The sequence below is a fragment of the Trachypithecus francoisi genome, unplaced genomic scaffold (genome assembly GCF_009764315.1).
Source record: "Trachypithecus francoisi isolate TF-2019V2 unplaced genomic scaffold, Tfra_2.0 Lachesis_group6, whole genome shotgun sequence".
NCBI classification, from domain to species: Eukaryota; Metazoa; Chordata; class Mammalia; order Primates; family Cercopithecidae; genus Trachypithecus; species Trachypithecus francoisi.
Window position 1 is genome coordinate 72,476,157 of NW_022681471.1, and position 19,251 is coordinate 72,495,407.

Genomic DNA, 19,251 nt, shown 5'->3' on the forward strand with positions numbered 1-19,251 from the left:
AAATGTGAGGATTAGGTTTGTCCCTTCTCTTTAAGTGTAGGTTTCCCTCCACCATTATTTAAGCTTTTGTATATTCTTAAAAATGAACCAAGAAATTTCCACTTCCATGAGATGGAATAGATGTACTCATCCCTATTCTTCCTGCTAAATAGAACTCCTGAACATTATACATAAAACAAACATAAGAAACCTCTGAAAGGTGTAGAGAAAGGGAAGACCTTGGAGCCAAGGATTGGCATAGTGGTAAGTTCTCTGGGCTTTCTTTTTGCTTCATATACCCCAAACTTGGTGCTAGAGATGCCAACAGACATAGACCAAAAAAGAAAAAGAAAAAAGTAAAAAAGCCCCAAGAAAAGTCTGCTGTCTGTAGCCAAGGGACTGGTAGTAAAAAGGAGTCCTCTACCTTGAGTATCAATGACGGAGGCCAAGTTAGAAACTTAGGCTCGTTTCTACCTCTACCTGGAAGTAACAAGGCTGGGCCCACTCCCTTGCTAAAGCAGGTCAGAGAAACCAAGTTAAAACAGAAGGTCTAAATGAGATCCAGAGTCTCAGAACAAAATATGAAATTGTCCAGGTTTAACAAATTTACTCATTATACTAATAACCAGAAAGATCTCAAATAATGAAAAAAGACAATGAATTGATGCCAACACTGAGATGACAGAAATGTTATAATACCCAACAAAGATCTTTTTTCTATGACTTAAAATTGGGGTAAAATACATATAGCACAAAATTTAACCACCTTAACCATTTTAAGTGAACAGTTCAGTGGCATTAAGTACATTCACATTGTTGTGCCACCTTCACTACCATCCATCTCCAGAACCAGTTTCATCTTGCAAAGCTAAAGGTCTGTGCCTATTATATAATAACCCCAGTCCTTGGCGACCACCACCTTACTTTCTTTTTTTTTCTTCCAATTGTTTATTAAATAATTTTTTTTATTATGGAGATAATTAAATGACATGTTTGTTGTCTGAAAGAGATAGACACTTTTGCTTGTTTATGGAGATATAAAATGTAAATGCCTTACTATTTTATTCCCTTCCATAAACACTGAGTTTGAGTAATTTTGCTGGATTCTTCAAACACTGAGTATTCAGTATTCAGTATTCATGTAAAACTGAGTGAACAACCCTGACTGGCAAATAGAAGCCCAAGCCCAGTGACTCCAAGCTAAGGCCAATCTTGAGCCTGCAAGAAGAGGCCAATGAACACCCAGTCAGCTCTTCCTGGGGAGCCTCCCCTGCAGGTGTCCATCTCTATGAATTTGACCACTCTGGGTACTTCATATAAATAGAAGGATACGATATTTGTCCTTTTGTGACAACGATTGATGAATCTCTAGAGAATTATGCTAAGTGAAAAGAACCAATTTTGGCCAGGTGTGGTGGCTCACACCTATAATCCCAGTACTTTGGGAGGCCAAGGAGGGAGGATCGCTTAGTCTAGGAGTCTGAGATCATCTTGGGCAACATAGTGAGACCCCCATCTCTACAAAAAAAAATTAAAAAATTAGCTGGGCGTGGTGGTGCATGCCTGTGGTCCCAGCTACTCGGGGAGTTAAGGTGGGAGGATCGCTTAAGCCTGGGGGGCTGAGGCTGAGCTATGATGAGCTTCACATGCAGAGTGACAGAGCAAGACCCTGTCTCAAAAAAAGCCAATCTCAAAAAGTTATGTACTATATGATTCCAAATCTCAAAAGCTATATACTGTTTGATCACATTTATATGACATGCTTGAAATGACAAAACTATAGAAATTGGTAATAGATTTGTGGTTGCCAGGGTTTAAGGAGGAGCTGCGAGTGGGAGAGAAGAGTGTGAGGGCTATACAAAGGAAACATGAGGAATACTTGTGGTGACAGAAATGCAATGCTCTATGTCTTGATTGTGATAATGCCAATATCTTGATTGTGATATTGTACTCTAGTTTTGTTATTGTTGGGGGAACTGGGTAAAGAGTACATGAGCACTTTGGAAGGCCAAGGTGAGCAGATCACTTGAGACCAGAAGTTTGAGACCAGCCTGGCCAACATGTCTCTACTAAAAATACAAAAAAATTAGCCGGGCGTGGTGGTGGGCGCCTGTAGTCCCAGCTACTCAGGAGGCTGAGGCAGGAGAATGGTGTGAACCTGGGAGGTGGAGCTTGCAGTGAGCCGAGTTCACACCACTGCACTCCAGCCTGGGTGACAGAGCGAGACTTCGTCTCAAAAAAAATAAAAATAAAAAAAAATTAATCACTGCATTTAAAAGCTAACTATCCAGTCATGTTTCAGGGGATGAGCAATAAATGGATGGGAAACTCATGAGAAAAGTAGAAAAACATTAAGCTCTGTAGCAGGTAAACCAAGAGCCAGAGAGAATTGGAACTGCAATACATTGGACAGAATGAAAGTGGCAAAAACAAAATGCACAGAGAAATTTTGGCCTTATAGAGAGACTATGGAAATTGATCAACTTGGAGTTATAGTACAATCTAATTTCAGTTTGTATTGGCCACTATGGCAAACACACCTGAAAGGTCCAGATGAGGCTCATGGCTTAGAAATAGAATTTCCTGTTCATCCGAGAAGACAGTAAAATAAATAATTCAAATGTCCAATGTTGAAGTTTTTATTTTTAAACTTAAATTCACACAGGCCATAATTACAAATCTCCAGCAGAATTCTAGGCTTTGGTAAGTCAATGCTAGTTTGTATCAGATTGTCACCCTGCTATAATGTTCCACCATCTGTTGTGATTTGCAGATAGTCATGTCTCGCTTCACAATGGGGACACAAGCTGAGAAATGTATCATTAGGTGATTTCGTCATTGTGTGAATATCATAGAAGTGTCCTTACACAAACTTACACGGTATAGCCTCCTACACACCTAGGCGATATGGTAAAAGCCCATTGCTCCTAGTCTACAAACCCATACAGCATGTGACTGTACTGAATACTGTAGGCAACTGTAACCCAATGGTAAGTATTTGTGTATCTAAACATAGAAATGGTAGAGGAAAAATGTGGTATGAAAGATAAAAAAAATGGTACGCCTTTATAGGGCACTTACCATGAATAGAGCTTGCAGGACTAGAAGTTGCTCTGGGTGAGTCAGTGAGTGAGTGGTGAGTGAACATGAAGGTATAGGAATTACTGTAGACTTTATAAACACTGTATACCTAAGCTGCACTCAGTTTATTAAAGGGTATTTTTCTTTCTTAATAATAAATTAACCTTTGGCCAGGTGTGGTGGCTCACACCTGTATTCTCAGCACTTTGAGAGACCAAGGCGGGCAGATTACTTAAGCAGATTACTTGAACTTGAGTTCAAGACCAGCCTGGGCAACATGGTGAAACCCTGTCTCTATTAAAAATACAAACAAATTAGTCAGGTGTGGTGGTGCGCACATGTGGTCCCAGCTACTCGGGAGGCTGAGGTGGGAGGATTGATTGTACCTGGGAGGTCAAAGCTGCAGTGAGCTGAGATCATGCCACTGCACTCCAGCCTGGGTGACAGAGAGAGACTTTGTCTCAAAAAATATATAAATATAAATTGAACTTGTCTTACTGCAACTTTTTTCCTTTATAAACTATAATACCAGCACGTTGGGAGGCCAAGGCAGGTGGATCACTTGAGGTCAGGAGTTTGATACCAGTCTGACCAACATGGTGAAACCCTGTCTCTACTAAAAATACAAAATTAGCCAGACGTGGTGGCACATGCCTGTAATCCCAGCTACTTGGGAGGCTGAGGCAGGAGAATCACTTGAACCTGGGAGGCAGAGGTTGTAGTTAGCCGAGATCGCGCCCTCGCACTCCAGCCTGGGTGACAGTGAGACTCCATCTCAAAAACAAAAAAACAGGCCGGGTGCGGTGGCTCAAGCCTGTAATCCCAGCACTTTGGGAGGCTGAGACGGGCAGATCACGAGGTCAGGAGATCGAGACCATCCTGGCTAACACAGTGAAACCCCGTCTCTACTGAAAAATACAAAAAACTAGCCGGACGAGGTGGCGGGCGCCTGTAGTCCCAGCTACTCGGGAGGCTGAGGCAGGAGAATGGCGTAAACCCGGGAGGCGGAGCTTGCAGTGAGCTGAGATCCGGCCACTGTACTCCAGCCTGGGTGACAGAGCGAGACTCCGTCTCAGAAAAAAACAACAACAACAACAACAACAAAAAAACAACAAAAAAACAAAAAAACAAAAAACAAAAAACCTTTTTAATTAAAAAAAAGTTTGTTTTTGGCCAGGCACGGTGGCTCACGCCTGCAATCCCAGCACTTTGGGAGGCTGAAGTGAGCCGATCACTTGAGGTCAGGAGTTTGAGGCCAGCCTGGCTAAAGTGGTGAAACCTTGTCTCCACTAAAAATACAAAAATTATCTGGGTGTGGTGGCACGCACCTATAGTCCCAGCTATTTGGAGGCTGAAGCAGGAGAACTGCTTGAACCCAGGAGGCAGATGTTGCAATGAGCTGAGATTGCACCACAGCACTCCAGTCTGGGTGACAGAGCGAGAGTCTGTCTCAAAAAAACCAAACCAAAACAAAAAAACCCCAACTTTTTGACTCTTTTGTAATAACATTTAGCTTAAAACACAAACACATTATACAGTTGTACAAAAATATTTTCTTTATATCCTTTTTGTATAAGCGTTTTCCTATTTTTAATTTTTTAAAAAACTTTAAAAACTTTTTGTTAAAAACTAAGACACAAACACATACATCAGCCTAGGCCTACCCAGGGCCAGAATCATCAATATCACTGTCTCCCACCTCCATATTTTGTCCTGCTGGAAAGGCTTCTTGGGCAAAACATACATGGAGCTGTCATTTCCTAGGATGATAATGCCATTTTCTGGAATACCTCCTGAAGGACCTGCCTGAAGCTGCCTTACACTTTTAACTTTCTTTTATAAGTAAAAGGAATATACTCTAAAATAATGATAAAAGTATAGTAAATACATGAAACAATAACATAGTAATTTGTTATATCATTAACAAGAATTATGGACTGTATCTAATTGTATGTGCTGTACTTTTATATGACTGGCAGTTCAGTAGGTTTTGTTAACACTGGTATCACCACAAACATGTGAGTAATGTGTTGCCTTATGATGGCTACGATGTCACTAGGTGACAGGAATTTTTCAGCTCCATTATAATCTTACAGGACCACCATTATATATTATGAAATGTCATGATGTGGCACATGACTATATTTATATATTAAGAAGTAGTTGAGTCAAGAGCAGTCAGGATCCTCAGATATTAACATGGACTCAAATAATGACTTCCTGTGGAACTTTAAGCAAGGCATGTAGTGTTCTTAATGTTTTATAGCTCTCTTATAATAACAATACTGCCTTACATGTGTATAAGCTGTTAAAGTTTACAAAACATACATTATTTTCATTTATCCTTACAACTCCAGTGTGGGAGAGTCAGATCAGGTATTATTCTCACTTTACAAATGTGAAAACTGAAGTCAAACAGCAGAGGAGTGATACTAACATGCAACAGGAAACAAACAAAACATCATTTAGACCCTTACCTCACACTATAACACACTTTAAAATGAATTATAGAGTTACATGTCAGAGATAAAAGTATACAACTTCTACAAAAACACATAGGAAAAAAATCTTTGTAAACGTGGGTTGGGCAAAGATTTCTCAACATGACCAAAAACACTACCCACAAAAGAAAAAAATTGATAAGCTGGACTTCATCAAAATTAAAAACTTTGGCTCTTCAAATGATACCCTTAAGAAAATGAAAAGACAAGCCAGAGACTACGAGAAAATACTTACAAATCATATATCTCGTAAAGGACTTGTATCCAGAATATATAAAGAACTTTTATAACTCAATAAAAACTCCATTTTAAAAATGGGAAAAATAATTGAACAGACATTTATCCAAACACAATACACAAACAGTCAATAAGTACATGAAAAAATGATCACCACCATTAGTCATCAAGGAAATATAAATCAAAACCACAATGAGCTACTACTCCCCACCCACCGGGATGGCTATAACAAAAAAAGAAAAGATGAACAATAATAAGTGTTGAGAATGTAGAGAAATTGGAATCTTCATACACCGCTAGTGAAAATGTAAAATGGTATGGCCACTTTGGCAAACAGACCGCAGCTCTTCCAAAAGTTAAACCTAGAGTTACCTGATGACCCAACAATTCCATTCCTAGGTATATATTCAAGAGAATTAAACACATATGTTCACAAAAACAGTTGCACATGAATGTTTATAGTAGCATTATTCATAATAGCCAAAAAGTGGAAACAACTCAAATATCTATGAACTGATGAATGGATAAACAAAGTGTGTTATATCCATTCACTAGAATGTTATTCAGCAAACGGAAAAGGAATGGAATACTGATAATACCACAACATGGATCAACCTCAAAAACATTATGCTCAATGAAATAAGCCAGACACAAGAGGCCATGTATTATATAATTTCATTTATATGTAGTGTCCAGAAAGAGAAAATCTACAGAGACAGAAAGCGGATCTGTGGTTGCCTGGAGCTGAAGGTGGGAGCAAGAATTATCTATAAATGGGCAAGGGGGAAATTTCTAGGGTAATGGAAATGTTCTAAAACTGGACTGTGGGAGGAAGGATGGAGCAAGATGGCTGAATAGAAGCCTCCACCAATCATCCTCTCTGCAGGAACACCAAATTTAATAACTATCTGCACAAAAATTAAGAATAAAAAATCAGGTGAGTGATCACAGCACCTGGTTTTAACTTCATATCACTGAAAGAGCCACTAAAGAGTGTAGGAAAGACAATCTTGAACTGCCAATGCCACCCCCTCCTATGCCCCAACAGTGGCTGCATGGCATGGCGAATCTGTGTGCTTGGGGAAGGGAGAGCACAGTGATTGTGGGATCTTGCTTGGAACTCTGTGCTGCCCTGTCACAGCGGAAAGTAACACTGGGCAGAACTCAACTGATTCCCATGGAGGGAGTATTTAGACCAGCCCTAGCTAGAGAGCAATTGTCCATCCCAGTGGTTGGAACTTGAGTTCCAACAAGCCTTGCCACTGAGAGCTAAAGTGCCCTGGGGTTCTAAATAAATTTGAGAGGCAGTCTAGGCCACAAGGACTGCAACTCCTGGGCAAATCCTAGTGCTGTGCTGGGCTTGGAGCCAGTGCATCTGGGGGATATGCGACCTGGTGAAACACTAGCCAGGGCAGCCAAGGGAGTGACTGCACCACCCCTCCCTCAACCCCAGGCAGTGCAGTTTGCAGCTCCAAAAGAGATCCCTTCCTTCTACTAGAGGAGAGGAGAGGGAAGCTTAGGAGGGACTTTGTCTTGCATCTTGGATACCAGCTCAGCCACAGTAGGATAGGGCTTTGGCATAGTCATGAGGGCCCCATTCTAAGCCCTAGATCCCAGATAACATTTTGAGACACACCTTGGGCTAAAGCATACCCACTGCCTTGAAGTGAAGGACCCAGTCTCAGCAGGATTCATCACCTGCTGACTAAATAGCACTTTGGTCCTCAATGATCAGCAGCAGTAGCCAGGTAGTACATACTGTGGGCCTTAGGTGAGACTCTGAGACATGCTGGCTTCAGTTGTGACCCAGTACATTCCCAGCTGTGGTGGCTATGAGGAGAGACTCCTTCTGCTTGAGGAAAGCTGAGGGAAGAGTAAAGAGGATTTTGTATTGCAGCCTAGATATCAACTCAGCCACAGTGGGTTAGAGCACCAAGTGGGCTCCTAGTGTCCCCGGTTCCAGGCCTTGGCTCTTGGATGGGATTTCTGTACCTGTCCTGGGCCAGAGAGGAGCCCACTTCTCTGAAGTATGAGTCCCAGGCCTGGCAGCATTCACCACAAGCTGACTGCAGAGCTCTTGGGCCTCAAGTGAACACTGGCAGTAGCCCGGCAGAACTCCCCACACCACCTGATGGTGGTGGCCATGGGGAGAGACTCTTCTGCGTGTGGAAAGAGGGAAGGACTTTGTCTTGTGGTTTGGATACCAGCTAAGCTGCAGTAGAATAGAGCACTAGGTAGACTTCTAGGGTTTCTGACTCCAGGCCCTGGCTCCTGCATGCCATCTCTGGGGCCAGGGGGAAGTTGCTGCCCTGAAGGGAAGGACACAGCCTGACTGGCTTCACCACCTGCTGACTGTAGAGCCCTAAGGCCTTGAGCAAACATAGGTGGTAGCCAGGTAGTGGTTACAGTGGGCCTTGGGTGAGACCCAGTGCTGTGCTGGCTTCAGGTCTGACCAGCACAGTCCCAGTGGTAGTGGCCACAAGGGTGCTTATATCACCCCTCCTCCAGCCCCAGGCAGCTCAACAGAGTGGAACAGAATAGCAAACCCAGAAATAAATCCATACATCTACAGTGAACTCATTTTTGACAAAGGTGCCAATAACATACTTTGGGAAAAGGAGAGTCTCTTCAATAAATGGTGCTGGGAAAACTGGATATCCAATATGCAGAAGAAGGAAACTTGAGATCCCTATGTCTTGCCTTATACAAAGATCAAATCAAAATGGATTAAAGACTCAAATCTAACATCTCAAACTATGAAACTAATACAAGAAAATATTGGGAAATCTCTCCAGGATATTGCAGTAGGCAAAGATTCCTTGAGCAATATCCTACAAGTATGGGCAACCAAATAAAAAATGGACAAATGGGATCACATCAAGTTTAAAAGCTTCTACACAGCAAAGGAAACAATCAACAAAGTGAAGAGACAACCTACAGAATAAGAGAAAATATTTACATACTACTTCTCTGATAAGGGATTAATCACCAGAATATATATAGAGCTCAAACAATTCTATAAGAAAAATAATCTAAAAATCGAGTTTTAATATAAGGAAAAGATCTGAATAGACATTTCTCAAAAGAAGACATACAAATGGCAAACAGGTATATGAAAAGGTACTTACTATCACTGATTATCAGAGAACTGCAAATCAAAACTACAATGAGATATTGTCTCACCCCAGTTAAAATGGCTTATATCCAAAAGACAGGCAATAGCAAATGCTGGTGAGGATGTGGAGAAAAGGGAACCTTCACACACTGTTGGTGGGAACGTAAATTAGTACAACTACTATGGAGAACAGTTTGGAGGTTCCTCAAAATACTAAAAATTGAGTTACCATATGATCCAGCAATCCCACTACTGGATATACACCCAAAAGAAAGGAAATCAGTATATCAAAGAGGTATCTGCACTCCTATGTTTGTTGCAGCACTGCTTACAATAGCTAAGATTTGGAAGCAACCTAAGTGTCCGTCAACAGGTGAATGGATAAAGACAATGTGGTACCTATACACAATGGAGAACTATGCAGCCATAAAAAAGAATGAGATCCAGTCACTTGCAGCAACATGGATGGAACTGGAGATCAGTATATTGAGTGAAATAAGCCCAGCACACACACAAAAAACAAACTTCACATGTTCTCACTTATTTGTGAAAGCTGAAAATTAAAATAATTGAACTGTTGGGGAGAGAAATAGAGAGATGGTTACCAGAGGAGGGGTGGGGGAAATGTGGGAATGGTTAATAGGTACAAAAAATAGAATGAATAAGATCTGTACTTAATAGCACAACAGGGTGATTATAATCAACAATAATTTAATTGTACATTTTTAAAAACTAAAAGTATATTGAATTGCTTGTAACACAAAGAATAAATGCTTGAGATGATGGATACCCCATTTATCCTGATATGATTATTATGCATTATATGCCTGTACCAAAACATCTCATGTAGCCCATAAACATATACACTGCTATGTACCCACAAAAATTAAAAATAAAACATTTTTTAAATTAAAAAACGCTGGATTGTAGTGATAGTTGCACAACTCTATAAATTTGCTGAATTGTGCACACGCCATGGGTGAATTTTATGATATGTAAATTATACCTCAAGAAACCTAATTTTAAAACCACTGAATAAACCTGCACAGAAAAGAAAAAGAAATCAGCAGAGGAGGGACTAGAATACAGGTCTTCAATGTTCCTTCTACTCTATCACCTGCTTCTGGGAAAGGATGGGAATAGCAATAACTTTTTTCAAAAGGTTCATATCATCACAGAGGAAGTAATCATCCCACCATGATTTGAAAATATAAAATAATTCAAAATGCCTGGTGGTACTGCTATTTGGACCTAATCCATCACATACTTGTGTTAGAAAATGTCTACTTTCAACTATTTATATTTCAGAAAACCCAGGAAAATTCTGTAGTGTGTAACTATAAAATTGTAATATGAATTTATCATAAAACTCATATCAGAAAGCATTATTGTATATAATTTATAGTACACAAGACAGTTCAGTTCTTTAAAATTAACTGAAAGTTTAATATCACTATTTGACTTACAGTGCGGCTAATGTGGCTCAGAGCATCTTCAAAATAGCCCCAAACTTCTTCCAGGGGACAGAGCTCCACATTCGACGACCCATCTGGCACTGAGAGGTTAATCAAGTTGTGCATACATTTGCTGAAAATCAAAAAGAGAAAACTCATCCCATAAGGAAAGAAATCATTGGCTTCATGGCTAAGATAAGTAAAATCTGGATCTCATCCCAGACTAACAGCTTCAAAACACTTCTGTTCTTCCCTCGGTTTTATCTGGCCTCCAACCTCAGAAGACAGATTTTTGAAGCTGTAAAACAGGTTGACCAATCCTTTCTTTTTTCATGCCTATGGTTGTCTTTCATTCTTTTTTTAGTTTCCCACACGAAGGAGTTGTGGCTGTCTATTATATTTTATGAGCTGGTTCAATTTACAGGCATTTTAAAGCATCTTGGTACTTCCTCAAATGGGCAAGGGAACTGGGGTTTAAAGTGGAATGATTCCACAAGAACTGTCTTTCGTGCCTTAACACAGGGAGACTGTAATGATGTTTTCCAGACAAAAAAGTCACACAACATTTATTTTTCCCCATGTCTGGACACAGAAAACAAAAAAGTCTCCAATAGATAATATTTTATACAGCACTTATCGGTGCTTAAAGTGCTCAGAAAAATAATGAGGCAAACATAGCAAAATGTTAACATTTGTTAAATTTGGGTGCTATGTGCCTGTAATCCCAGCTATTCATGAAGCTGAGGTGGAGAATCGTTTGAGCCCAGGAGTTTGAATCCAGCCTGGGCAACAACACGAGACTCCATCTCTAAAAATAAAACAAATACATCTGGGTGGTGGATACGTTGGTGTTTGCTATATTAACCTCTGTACTTTTCTGTACATTTGGAATATTATTTAGTGACGAAACAAAGAAAGAAAGGTACTTAGCAGTTTTATTATATACACAGATTCACACAAAGAAGCAACTTCCCCCCTTTTTTTTTCTCCTTTGGGAAAAGCAAGCTCCTTGACTTTACTAAATGATTATTATTCTGTGATACAACTCTCAGTATGGAGCTGTCCACAGGAGTGCCCCCAGATCATCCCCAGATCATCTCTTAATTTGGGTCAATTAAGAATGATTGGTTACTTATGAGGCATTGACTATAGTTCTTTTGGCTATCAAAAAGGCTGGATTAAGTTTTGAATTGTATTTACTAACCTGTATTGTGATATATCAATTGATTCTTCCTTTTTGTAGAGCAATAAAGCCTTTTTCAAGGCCTTGAGAGCAATTAAAGGATAGTGTGCAGGCTTCTCCATTGCTATTACTAGAGGAAGAAAAGGAAAAAGGTTGTGACCATCATAATGTCACCCATCACAGTTTTCATCCCAGGCTACCACTTGCTTTCTCTAATGAAACTGGGCTGAAACAGATGAACAAAAATAAACAACACTGAATTTTATAAATGATAAATCTACAGTCGCTTTTGGAAATAGCTTCTATTTTCTGGGCAGAGTAGCATGGTGGGATTACCAGGCAACATCTTTTTTCCAGCAAACATCAACAGAAAACCTACTGTTTCTATGACCTTGCACTCAGTTATACAGGTGAAGCAATAATCTTATGAATGAGAGTCAAGGAAGGGCACACTAAGAAGGAAACAGAAAGCAGATCAGTAAAAGGGCACTAATCAAAACAGGTTTGTACTAGAATGTCCTATTTTTATCTGATACTAAAAATAGGAAACACTTGACAAGGGAGTATCAGAGGTAACTAACCCTAAGACTTCCACATGCATTTAACAGATTTTTATTTATTTATTTAATTTTTTGAGACGGAGTCTCGCTCTGTTGCCCAGGCTGGAGTGCAGTGGCCGGATCTCAGCTCACTGCAAGCTCCGCCACCCGGGTTTACACCATTCTCCTGCCTCAGCCTCCCGAGTAGCTGGGACTACAGGCGCCCGCCACCACGCCCGGCTAGTTTTTTGTATTTTTTAGTAGAGACGGGGTTTCACTGTGTTAGCCAGGATGGTCTCGATCTCCTGACCTCGTGATCCGGCCGTCTCGGCCTCCCAAAGTGCTGGGATTACAGGCTTGAGCCACCGCGCCCGGCCTTAACAGATTTTTAGAATTGGAGTTCCGTTATACAAGGAGCAGTGGTCACTGTCACATGTCTATAAAGTATATATCATCTGCTCCATGGCTCTAGGAATTCTGTCTTGGCAAGACCAAGGAAAGGCAAATGTGACTCTTGTGCACTTGGAGCTACCTAATATTTTTATTAACCACACACATGCTCCTGAAGAGGGTGAGAGACAAAAAGGGAAGAAAATTAGGCTCTTTCCTGCAGTGTACTCCCAAAAAGGCTCTAAGCCCCCCAACCCACTTAAAGTTCAGCCTGAAATTTGAGAGTGGCAGTTGTGTTTCTCTGTACATTTCAACAAACTGCTAAGATTGCATCACTTTTGATTGTTGAAGCATTCAGTTATTTCTAGCTAGCCCAGAAAAACTTTCTAAAGTTTGAGCTCCCCCTATTGTGTAGTTATGCAATTAAATTCCACACAGAAAATACTTGAGCACCTATTAGGAGCAATGAACGTCGCTAGGGTTTGTAAGTACAAATTAAGTAATTATTGTTTATGACCCTAAAGAGATTATAATCTCATAGAGTGAAGAAGATAAATGCACAAATGATCATAATGCAAAATAGTCTAAGAATGGCATTGGAGAAGGAGAAACAAAGTGCTATGAGGAAAAATTATTTCCTACCTGGAGGTAAGAAAGAGTAAAGAGAAGAAAAAAAGTCATACGATCGAAATGGGCACCAGCCTTACAAAAGCATAAATATAGCTCTTACTTGCAATTGTTTCAAATGTTTTAGTTTCTAAATGAGGCAGCTCCCACACTGATTCCAGGAAGCTTTCCAGTAATGGATCATTCAATTTGGCTCTAACTTCAAACTCGTACAGCAGAAGCAATTTCTCACATGAATCATTTGAGGAGGTCCCTAAGAAAGAGGCAAAAATGCAACATTCTTTGTGATTATATTTTATTATTCTCTTTGGTTGTAATCTCACTAACTGGAGATGTTTTCCTTCTAAGAAAAATTAATTTTACTTACAATTTGAAGGTCATCTTCGCTGCTGTAGACAGATTCTAAATTTTATTTTTGTTTTTTTATTTGATTCTAACACATTTTAAATCTATAAGCTCACCACTACTTCCAACATTCTGTAGTGCATTCACTAGAGCTACCTATATTTTCTCAAACAATTGCCACGATGCTTCTAATCAGCCTGAGAAAACCCACAGATATTATTGATTCTAATTCAAATCCAATGTTTACTTGCTTCTTGTGAACTTTCAACTGGGCTGGTGCTAACTCTAATGGCTGAGTTAACCAGAAGATACAGTGTTGTATAAACTAACAGTGATTTTATTTTAAGCAGAATAAAGGAGAGTTTCCAAACTGTTTCATTAGTCGACAGAATTTCTTGGGCATCAGCATAGAAAGAATTTCATGTCAGGTGTCATACACCAAACTATGTGAGACAGTTTTCATTCATCCTTCTTGGTAGATTGAACATTGAAAAATGTTTTGAGGTACGACATATAGACAACAAACTGAAAGAAGTACTTTAAACAGCTTGACGAGTTTTTACATGTGTTTAAACCCGTGTAATAACTACCTAGATTGTGATAACAAACACTTCCAACAATACAGAAGGTTCCTTTGTGCTCCTTTCCGGTCAATACCATCCAACCAAGGTAGCAACTATCTTTACTTTTCTGCATCTATGTTTTGCATCTATTTTCATGAAGAATCTTGGTCTGCAGTAGCTTACATTGTCTTTGTCTACCACTGGTATCAGGATAATAGTCTTATAAGATGAACTGGGAATTGTGCCCTCCTTTCTGGATGAGTTTATATAGAGTTGGTATTACATCTTCTTTAAATGTGTGGTAGAATTCTTCATGCAGTTTTCTTTGTTGAAAGATTTTAAACTATGAATTTAATTAATAGGCATAGGAGTATATATTTCTTCTTGAGGGAGCTATGGTAGTTTGTGACTTTCAAGAAATTAGTACATTTCACCTAAAATTCTAAATTCATGGACATAAAAGTGTTCATAATATTCTCGTATTACCTTTTAAAATGTCTGTAGGATCTCTAGTGAGGTCTCCGCATCTATTCCTGATATTGTTAATTTGTGCTTGATTTGCCTGGCTAGAGGTTTATCAATTGTATTGATTGTTTCAAAAGAAAAAAACTTTTGGTTTCATTGACTTTATCTACTGTTTTCTGTTTTAAATTTTATTGATTTGTGCTCTTATTTTTATTACTTTTTGCTTGATGGGGTTTAATTTGCTCATTTTTTTCTAGTTTCTTAAGGTGGAGACTTAGATTATTTGAGACCTTTCTTTTTTTTTTTTTTTTCTAATAGGAGCATTTAATGCTATACACGTTTGTCTAGATACTGCTTTAGTTGTATCCTAAACATTTTTATATGTTGTGTCTTCATCTTCATTCAATTAAAAAAATTCCTAATTTCCCTTGTTGCTTCCTCTTTGGCCCATTGGATTATTTTAAAGTATGTTGTTTAATTTCCAAATATTGGAAGGTTTTACAGATAACTTTCTATTATAGATGTATAATATAACTCTATTGTGGTCAGAGAAAATACTTGGATATTTCAATAATTTTATGATTTCAATACTTTTAAAGTTTTTGAAGTTTGTTTCGTGGTTCAGAATATGGCTTACGATGATGAATGTTGCTTGTGAATTTGAAAAAACTGTATTCTGCTGTTGTTGGGTAGAGTGTTCTAAATGTCAATTAGGTCAAGTTGGCTGATAGTGTTGCTCACGTCTTCTATATCTTTATTGAGTATTTGTTGACCTATTCTATTGATTACTAAGAAAGGAATATTGAAGTTTCCAAGTAGTTATGGATTTGTCTATTTCTCATTTTAGTTCTACCAGTTTTTGCTTTAAGTATTTTGAAGCTCTGAAAACAATTCCATTTACAATAGCATCAAAAAGAATAAAAACATCAATCTTATTCACAAGATGACATAATCTTGTGAATAAAATTCCTAGTGAATCCAGTAAAATGCCATTATAACTAATCAGCAAGTTCATCAAGATCAATATACAAAAATCAATTATTTATTTATTTATTTATTTATTAGAGACAAGGTCTCATTATGTTGCCCAGGCTGGTCTCAAACTCCTGAGCTCAAGTGATACTCTGGCCTTGGCCTCCCAAAGTGAGCCACCATGCCTGGCCAATTCTATATAGCAGCAATGAGTAAGCTGAAAATAAAATTGAAACAAGTCCCTTTATAATAGCATCAAAAAGAAGAAAACACTTAGAAATAAAGAACAAGGGCCAGGCACAGTGGCTCACAACTGTAATTCCAGCACTTTGAAAGACCAAGGCAGGTGGATCACTTGAGGCCAAGAGTTTGAGACCAGACTGGCCAACATGGCAGAATCCCATCTCTACAAAAAAAAAAAAAAAAAAAAAAATTAGCCAGGCGTGGTGGCACATGTGTGTAATTCCAGCTACTCAGGAGGCTGAGGCATGAGGATCACTTGAACCGGGAGGCAGAGGTTATAGTGAGCCGAGATTGCACCACTGCACTCCAGTCTGAGTAACAGAGTGAGACTCTGTTTCAAAAACAAAACAAAACAAAACAAACAAACAAAAAGGAAAGGAAAAGAATTAGTGTAAACATATAGTTTTTAGTGTAAACAGCTGGGATGCTGATAGGGATTGTGTTGAATCTACAGATAATTTTGGGGAGTGTTATCATCTTAACAATGATAAATCATCAAATCCATGAACATGGGATATGTTTCCATTTTGTTACATCTTGTTTATTTCAATGATGTTTTATAGTTTTTAGTGTATAAGTTTACCATCCAATGGGGGAAAGGACAGTCTTTTAAACAAATAGTTCTGGGACAACTGTATAGCCACATGATAAAGAATGAAGTTAGACCCTGACCTCATAGCATATACAAGAATTAACTTGAAATAGATCAAATATTTAAAGATAAGAGCTAAACTATAAAACTCACAGAAGAAAACAAAGGGGTAAACCTTCATAACTTTGGATTTGGCAATGGATTCTTAGATATGACAATGAAAGAAAAATAGATAAACTGGACCTCCTCAAAGTTAACAAATTTTGTATTTCAAAGGACCTGATCAAGAAAGAGAAAAGACAATTGACAGAGTGGGGCAAAATCAAGGCATATATCTATCTGATCAAGGACATGTATCTAGAATACATAAATAACTTTTGCTACTCAATAATAAAAGGCAGCCTAATGAAAAATTGGGAAAGGGTGTGAATAGATATTTCTCCAAAGAAGATATACAATGGCCAATAACCATCTGAAAAGATGCTCAACACCATTGGACATCAGGAAAATTAGTCATCAGGAAATCAAAACCATAATGAGATATCACTATACATTCACTAGGATGGCTAGAATAAAAAACGCAGGTAATACAAGTGTTGAGAAGGAAGTGGAGAAACTAGAAGCCTCATACATTGCTGGTGGAAATGTAAAATGATGCAGCTGCTTTGAAAAATACTCTGGCAGTTCCTCAAATGATTAAACACAGAGTTACCATATGACCTAGCAATTCCACTCCTAGGTATATACCAAAAAAAAAAAGTGAAAATAGGTCCACACAAAAACTTGTGCATAAGTGTTTAACAGCAGCATTATTCATAATAGCTAAAAGATGGAAACAATCCAAATGTCCATCAACTGATGAATGGATGAATAAAGCATGGTATGCCCAGGCAATGGAATATTATTTGACCATAAAAAGTAATGAAGTACTGACACATGCCACAACTGAATGAACTTTAAAAATATGCTAAGTGAAATAAGGTAGTCACAAAAGTCCATTATATAATTTTATTTAAATGAAGTGCTCAGAATATGCAAATCTATAGAAACAGAAAGTAGATTAGTGGTTGCTCAGGGCTTGTGGGAGAAATGCAAGGGTAACTAAAGGGTACATTTCTTTCTTTTTGAGGTAGTAAAATGTTCCAAAGTTGATTGTCGATGGTGGTTGCACATATCTATGAATATACTAAAGTGTATTGAATTGTACACTTTGATAGGTGAACTGCATGGCATGTGAGTCATATCTCAATAAAATTGTTTGAAAAATTGAATTTATATTGTGTATTCTTTTGGGACCAACTTCTTTTACTCATAATGTCTGTTATATTCATAAATATTTTTATATGCTATCAGAAGCTCATTCCTTTTATTGCTTTGTAGTATTCCATTGTATGAACATACCATAATTTATTTAATCTATCATTCTGCTGATGAACAGTAATGTTTCAAATTTTTAGTTCTTATGAATAGAGCTGTCTTGAACATTCCTGTACATACTCTGGTGAACAGATGCACTCATTTCACCTGAGTATATATATAAAAGGGAGATTTCATGGTCACTGCTGGGATAGAAACATGTTTGGTTTTAGCAGATACTGCCAAACAGTTTTCCAAAGTGGTTGTACCACTTACATTTCCACTCTGGAGTGCCAGAACTCCAGTTCCTTCCCATCCTCATTGACACTTGATTTTTTTTTTAGTCATTTCAGTGAGGGTGCAGCGGCTTCTCAATGTGCATTTTCTTGATGAATAATGATGCTGAGCATCTTTTCCTTTGCTTATTGACCATTTATATATATTTTTTGGTGAAATTTCCATTCAATTTTTTTTTTTGAGGTGGATTTTCACTCTTGTTGCCCAGGATGGAGTGCAATGGCATAATCTCAGCTGACCGTGACAGAGATGGGGTTTCTCTGTGTTGGTCAGGCTGGTCTCGAACTCCCAACCTCAGGTGATCTGCCCGCCTCAGCCTCCCAAAGTGCTGGGATTACAGGCACGAGCCACTGCACCCGGCCATTCAGTTCTTTTGTTCATTTTTTATTGGGTTATTTGTCTTTTCTTGTTGAGTTGTAAGAACTCTTTACATATTCTGGAAGTTGTCAAGCTTATGTATTGTCGTATCTTCTTCCTATCTGTGGCTTGTCTTTTTCTTTTCTCAACAGTGTCTTTTGACAGACCAAAGTTCTCACTTGTAATGAAGTCCACTTTATCAATATTTTCTTTTATAGTTGGTAATCTTTTGTCTCCACAAAGTCATGAAGATATTCTCCTAGGATTTTTTATTTATTTTATTTCATTATCTTTTGAGACAGGGTCTCACTTTGTCACCCAGGCTAAAGTGTAGTGGCGCAATCATAGCTCACTGTAACCTCAAATTCCTGGGCTCAAGTGATCTTCTTGCCTCAGCCTCCCAAGTAGCTGTGACCACAGGTGCATGCCACCACACTGGGCTTCTGTTTTTTTTGTAGAGATAGAGTCTCGCCATGTTGCCTAGGCAGTACTTGAACTCCTGGGCTCAACCAATCCTCCCACCTTGGCCTTTCAAAGTGCTAGGATTATAGTACTGTAAGCCACCACACACAGCCCCAGCTGCGATTTTGATTGGGATTGCTTTGAATCTATAGATCAATTTGGGAAAACTGATATACCTTAACAATACTGAGTTTTCTAATACATGAACATGGCATATATCTGCATTTATTTAGACTTTTAAAAATTTATTTCAGCCATGTTTCAAGGTTTTGTGGCTTTCAGTGCAGAGGTCTTACACATCTTTCATTATAGTTTACTAGGCATTTGATGGATTTTGATGCTATCAAAAACTGTATTTTAAAGGTCATTTTCCAATAATTTCTTGCTAGTATACAGAAATGCAATTATTTATATATAAACCTGGATCCAACAACCATACCAATTTCCTTTTTTTTTTTTTTGACAGAGTCTTGCTCTGTCGCCCAGGCTGGAG

General features: G+C 38.5%; 1 protein-coding gene across 1 annotated transcript in view; it reads right to left on the minus strand.

Annotated features, from left to right (window-relative positions):
* The window catches only part of TEX11 (testis expressed 11), a 320,825-nt gene that overhangs the window by 10,620 nt on the left and 290,954 nt on the right, over window positions 1-19,251 (minus strand). Inside the window, 3 exon segments of the mRNA XM_033200830.1 lie at window positions 10,380-10,500; window positions 11,572-11,680; window positions 13,210-13,359. Coding sequence (XP_033056721.1) covers window positions 10,380-10,500; window positions 11,572-11,680; window positions 13,210-13,359 — 380 coding nt within the window.